This window comes from Mandrillus leucophaeus, unplaced genomic scaffold, assembly GCF_000951045.1.
Source record: "Mandrillus leucophaeus isolate KB7577 unplaced genomic scaffold, Mleu.le_1.0 Scaffold605, whole genome shotgun sequence".
Classification (NCBI taxonomy): Eukaryota; Metazoa; Chordata; class Mammalia; order Primates; family Cercopithecidae; genus Mandrillus; species Mandrillus leucophaeus.
The window spans coordinates 609,167-615,605 of NW_012106531.1; the positions used below are offsets into that span (position 1 = coordinate 609,167).

The 6,439-nt window shown below is 39.6% G+C and overlaps 1 protein-coding gene across 1 annotated transcript in view; it reads right to left on the bottom strand.

Moving 5' to 3' along the window:
• MAP3K1 (mitogen-activated protein kinase kinase kinase 1, E3 ubiquitin protein ligase) overlaps positions 1 to 6,439 on the bottom strand; it is an 89,220-nt gene that overhangs the window by 50,563 nt on the left and 32,218 nt on the right. The window contains exon 7 of the mRNA XM_011999872.1: positions 3,134 to 3,238. Within this exon, the coding sequence (XP_011855262.1) occupies positions 3,134 to 3,238 (105 nt within the window). The remainder of the gene's footprint in view (positions 1 to 3,133; positions 3,239 to 6,439) is intronic.

Sequence of the window (6,439 nt, forward strand, 5' to 3'; positions counted from 1 at the left end):
GCCCAGCCACACCAGGAATCTTAATGTCTTAATACATCTTAAGCTATTACAAAATTTAGCATGTCTGTAGCGCAATTAAGGCTCCAATAATTTAAAATGAATACGGGGAGAAAATATTATTTAGACAGCCAGCGAGATTTGTAGTCTCATTGTATGAACCCACCCTAAGAGAAGGGGGCATCAGACATTCAAGCCTGGCCCAATTCAACCACTAGCAGAGGCCATAGTCTGTCACAAAGATTTGCCCCGGTCCAGTCCACTCATTCTCTGCCAAGCTCTTAGGGCTGGGGTGAAAGCAAAAAAGCCGTGAGAAACAAAACAAAACAAATAAAAACAACCAAAAAACCTTGATAATTTATCTTCTCTAAAGGTCTCTGTATGGTTACAAGTCAGTCCCAGAATACAAAATAAAATAAATGGGCCTGGGGAATGGTTCTCATTTCATTGCAAAGACCCTGGAGCTCTGCATAGTGGGAACATTGTACATCTTCAGCGCTCATGGTGGTGTTACTGGCAGGACTCGTGGGTGAAGCAGGTCCAAGGGGGCGAGGCCAATGTGGCTGAAGGAGGTGATGGCAATGGCCAGAAAGCAGTGCTGACCAGAGACGGCTACTGGGTCACTGGCCAAATTCAGTACATGTAAGACCCACACTGGGGACGCTTTAGGAAGAATTGGTGGGTGGGAGGTGAGGAGACTGTTAAAGGTACTTATGGAGCAACAGTCACCCAAATCAATCAAATCTGGGTAGCTTCTATCAAAATGACCCCATTTTAACAGGCTGGGGTCACCATGAGGAAACGCGTTGCATCTACAACAAAACCAGGAAGGACTTCTTAGTCAACAGAGATCATACCACCTGAAAGATATGTTCCTAGGATTGGACAGATAAGGTAAGAAGCCATACCACATACACAAGAAGTATGGCACAGTGATCAAGGGCATGAGTTCTGGAGCGAGACTGCCTGGGTTGAGATATAAGCTCTGATACTAGCTGTGCAATCTTGGTAGAAGTGCTTCTTTTTGCCTCAATTTCCTCACTATAAAATAGGGATAATAGTATCTACCACATAAAGTGGCTATCAGGATTAAATAAATTAATATATATGTAAAGTACTTAGAAGAAAGTCAGCTTCTTAGAGTTCCTCCCAATAATTTATTGTCCTATAAAATGGGGATAACAATAATAGCTAATACTTATGATCCACCTACTATCTGCCATACCCTCTTCTAAGTCTTTTACATATAATTAATTCTTACCTCACTTTTTAAATGAATATGGATGAAGTACTTACAATGGCACCGAGGGCACGGTAGCACACGATAAACTGAATTACTACTATTACTACTACTACTATTAAAGCTAGCCTCTGCAGTGCCTCCTCTGTTGTAAATACTATGCTAGGTATTGTCCATACGGTGGCTTTACATCTCACCAAAGCTACAAGGTGAGACTCCTCATCTTCACTGGGCAGATAAAGAAACCTGCAGAAAGATTAAGTAGTTTGATTAACTCTCCACAGTAAGTGACAATTCTGAGTTTCAAAACCAGCTCTCTACGACTTCAAAGTCCTGTCCTCCTCCTCCTCCACTATGCTGTTGTTATAACTTCTTTTAACAAGTTATTTGAAAAACAGATGACAGTAGCAAAATAAAACTATTTTTTCTGGTTTCAGAAGGTAACAATGTTGACTAGCAACATCTAGAATATGAAGACTGCTGTACAAGGCTGCTTCTGCTAGTAGGGAGGGAGGGAAGAAGGTCTAGCCAGAAGACAAAGAAGGCTTCAACTGTTTCTTTAATATTAGTTCCTTTAAAAAATACACATTCAACCACACTGCCACAAGTACAATAAAATATTAACATTTATGAAATACAGGTGAAGGTTTTCTGGCTGTTTATTATACTATTATCTAATATATTCCCTCTGTATTTTTCTGTATGTTTGAAATATTTCCTTAAAAATAAACACGCACCACTCAACTACTACTCCACACTGTGGGAAGCTTCACGGAACTAAAGAAAATGACAGGATTCAGGGGTCTGGAAATTCATAATCAAGTCCTGATTGTGCCATTAGCCATGACATGCTCTTAAGAAATTCACAATCTTTTTGGAACTTAAGAACCTATGAAATCAGACCAGACTACAAGACGACAGCTTAGAGTCATGCAGTGTGAACATACAATTCATTTATCACCACTGCTACATCAATATTATTCCTGTCAGGCAGATAGACACCATCAGAAGATAGAAAGCTCAATAGCACAACAAATTCCTTTTAATTGTTAAATCTGGAGAGTACTTCCCAACATTTTTTTGAGTAAAATATTCTTTGTCATTCTATAATCCAGTGGCTCTCCATGTTTTCAAATGTGAAAATCCTTTCTTAAGGTATCATCACCATCTACGTGGTAGCTATGTGGATCTGCAGACTCCTTGTACTAACTCAGACAGTATATCAGTATGGGGGACACACTGTTACGAACTTTCAGACTCCTCCAATATTCACTATCATAGCAATTCAAACTTTATTACTAAGGGAGGCAGGGATTATGTATAAGACTCTATCAAAGCTCTCAGAAAGTTCAGACAACTGTCAAGTAGAACATTCGAGAAAGTAGAGAGCACAAAGATTTTAAGATTGTTTTACATGAAAAATATTAACCCCTCTAGTTTTTTTTAAATGAATAAGCCACACATTTATCTTCCTTAAAAGGCTTAACAATTTTGACCTCAGATGATCCACCTGCCTCGGCCTCCCAAAGGGCTGGGATTACAGGTGTGAAACACCATGCCCAGGCAACATGGCAAAACCCGTCTCTACTAAACACACAAAAATTAGCTGGATGTGGTGGTGCACGCCTGTAATCCCAGCTACTCGGGAGGCTGAGGCAGGAGAATTGCTTGAACTCAGGAGGCGGAGGTTACAGTGAGCTGAGAATGCGCCATGCACTCCAGCCTGGTGACAGAGCGAGACTCCATCTTAAACAATCAAACAAACAAAAAAACAAAAAAACTTAACAATTTTGCATATTTAAGTGCTACAAGTCAAAAAGATGCAAAGCAGTAGCCTGAAATGAGACATGAAACGTGGCGGCTCGCAGACCAAGTTTCAGTTCCAGTTGTTCTTACGTCCCAGTGTGAATTCTATTAATAACTACTTCAGGCCAGAGCTCTCTGTAGCCACACAGCTGACTTTTCTCATAATCTGGAATAATGGTATCAGATATGCTTAATCTGGGTCAAGTTACACAAGTTAGGGTTTTCTGTTTTTAAAAAGGAGAAAAGCTGGGACACAATATTAAAAATCATACTAGTTTTTTGAGTGCAAATCTGAAAACACAGTTATTGCTAAAATATTTTTGCTTTTGTATTATTAAAAGCTATAATGTTTTCAGAGAATACTTGGTATTCGGCCAATTAATACTCATTATTTGGCTAGGCGCGGTGACTCACGCCTGTAATCCCAGCACTTTAGGAGGCCGAGGCGGGCAGAATACCTCAAGTCAGGAGTTCGAGACCAGCCTGCCCAACATGCTGAAACCCTGCCTCTACTAAAAATACAAAAATTAGCCAGGCGTGGCGACACATGCCTGTAATCCCAGCTACCTGGGAGGCTGAGGCAGGAGAATCGTTTCAACTTGGGAGGCAGAGACTGCAGTGAGCCGAGATCAGGCCACTGCACTCCAACCGGGGTGACAGAGCAAGACTCCATCTCAAAGAAACAAAAAACAAACAAAACAAAACAAAACAAAAAAAACCCTTATTTAAGTAACATGAGTAGATGTCAATGGCATGTTACACAATAAGATAAACTTCGACTTTAAAACCAACTTTACTATAGGCCAATTGATGTAAACAAGTGGGACAGTTCCCATGGCGTATTTCTGGTCACAAAAAAAATCACCAAACTTCTAGAGACCCCAAACACTTCTAACACTAAACACTGAAAAAATGTGAGCTATAACATACATTTAAGAAACATTAACAACAAGATAATTATTTACCCTACTTCTTCCAGTTCAGGGTCACAGGTGGCCAGAGCCTGTCCCAACAATTCAGGGTGCCAGACTTGAACTAGCCCTGGGTAGGATGTCATCCTGTTGCAGGGTGCACTAACAAACACCCACATTCTCTCAGTCTGGGTCCTTGCAGACATGCCAACGAACATAACGAGCACATCTTTGGCGTGTCGGGGGAAACCAGAGTACTCAGAGAAAATTCACCCAGAGATGGGGGGAATATACAAACTCCATACAGACAGTAGCCTCTGCCAGAAGAGATTTTTTTTTTTTCCTCATCAACTTTTTACCAAAATTGTCCAAAATGTTGAACTAAATGACATTATTGAAGGATCTGCTATACTTTAAACTGGAAAAATAAAAGGCAACTAAGCATTGGTTAATAACATCTAGCGTTCAGGACACAAACTTGACATATTTAGCTTAGAAAGCATAAAATATTTTATGTGGAATAAATGCTAATACCTGATACTATATATATATATTTTCACTTCAGGATATTAATATATCACCCCTCATGGACTATACAATTAATCTGTACACATAAGCAAGAATAAATCAATTTAGCATACAGTCCACCTCCTTTAAATATCACTCATTACTTGCATAATCCAATCGACAAGTGGAAAAAGCTGGAGATGGCTGATGTCTAGCAGTCAAGCCACAGCATCAAAAATGTGCCAATATACTAAAAATGATGACCATGTGAAATTCTCAAATGATGTCCTTTAATTCTGATACGGGTGTGTTTGCTGCTGTTCATGTTCTCAACCTTTCACTGATGAGATAATGTATTACTGTTAGGAACTACCAAAAGAGCACCATTTGGATTACTCTGAAGTAGGCTTTTGGATTCGCAACTTGACCTCAGGAATCCCTCCACTGACCTATGGCCAAGTTGTGATCAAGCAATCTCTGTACTAATATTATCCCCTAGGAAAATGAAGTCTCCCCAGAAGATCTCGACCAATGTCATATGCTCTTCAATCCCCTTCAATTATTTTTTGGAATAGTTCATTTCCTCCCAGCCATTTGCTCCTAGCTCAAAACAAAACAAAACAAAAAAACCTTCTTAGCCAGTGAGTAAATTAACATGATGGTAAGGTTTTGAGACTTGCCAAGTGCTGAATCATGTTGATGCTTAGGTTTTTGTTTCTACACCTGGTTTGGGGGGCATAAACTCCCTCTAAGAATCCTAGCTACCTGAGTCAATCCACTGGAAGATGGGATCACTGCCCAGCAAATGCCACCCACTAAGAATTCAAAGTGAAACAAGATTCTTGGAATTGAATGGGAGAAAACAAAAGCTTTTCATTCAGTAGGTGGCACTCTTTCCTTATAAATGTTAACCCAGGCAACCACTAATATCAAAGATGTCATCTGCCCACTAATCATTTAAAAGAGAAGGCACATTAACTCCAACATCCTGTCCTAAATATAGTCTGAATCATTACTGTCTTCCTAAATGATGTCTGCCTCATTTCAATGAGATCCTGGAGTTGTTCATAAATATGCCAATTTCTTTTCACTATAGCAAAAGCTACAATTTCATAGAACCAAATAATTGCATTTACTTTAAACTGGCAGGTTTTGACTTATAACTTTTCCTGCTATATGCTTCAAAAGACATTCATCATAACTGTTTTCTAATTTTAATGATTTCAGATATAAATGACAATTTGAATGGAAATGGGGCAAAGAACTGTACTTGTAATACAGAAATTGTATTACTCCATTTCAAAACAAGACAGCTATTTTTCATAAACACGCATATGAATATTCTTTTTAAAAGAACAGCTTTGACTCATCATCACTCTGATACTGGACCAAAGTTATCAACCTGAAAACTTTTAAACTGAAAAATGAAAGCAGTCTGACAGCTAATAAAATGTGAGTTTGCCTAGCATACAGAAGCAGCAAAAAATAAAAACAAAACCCCCAGTTTATCCAGTTTTCCTTAGGAATATTTCTTGGTGTCAGTACTCTGTAGGGTCCACCTCATTACTGAAGCTCTAGGGTCCCCCTTGGAGAAACCATCCCAGGTCCTGCCTTCAGCCTCTCCGACTGGCCATGTCCCCTAAAACTCAGTGTGAAGAAATCTTTCTCAGTACTCACTCAGCAAGGAGCACTGCTACAAAGGCCTCTTATCTGTTTCCCATTCTTGACTTTGAGGTCCTTGAGGACAGAAATGGGTCTCAAGTTTATGTCTCCTGCCCTAGCAGAAAGCTTGGCACAAGGGTGGTAATCAATAAATATGTACTGAATAAAATAATGGAGTGATCTTTTCCCCTTGGACTTTTACTTGAGAACAAGGCCTTTGTCTTACTCATCTTTCATCCAGCCGTGCTGACTCCCAAATGCCCAGTATTTGTACATAGCAGGCTGTGAGGAAGCAATGCCTTTCCAATATGAGGTT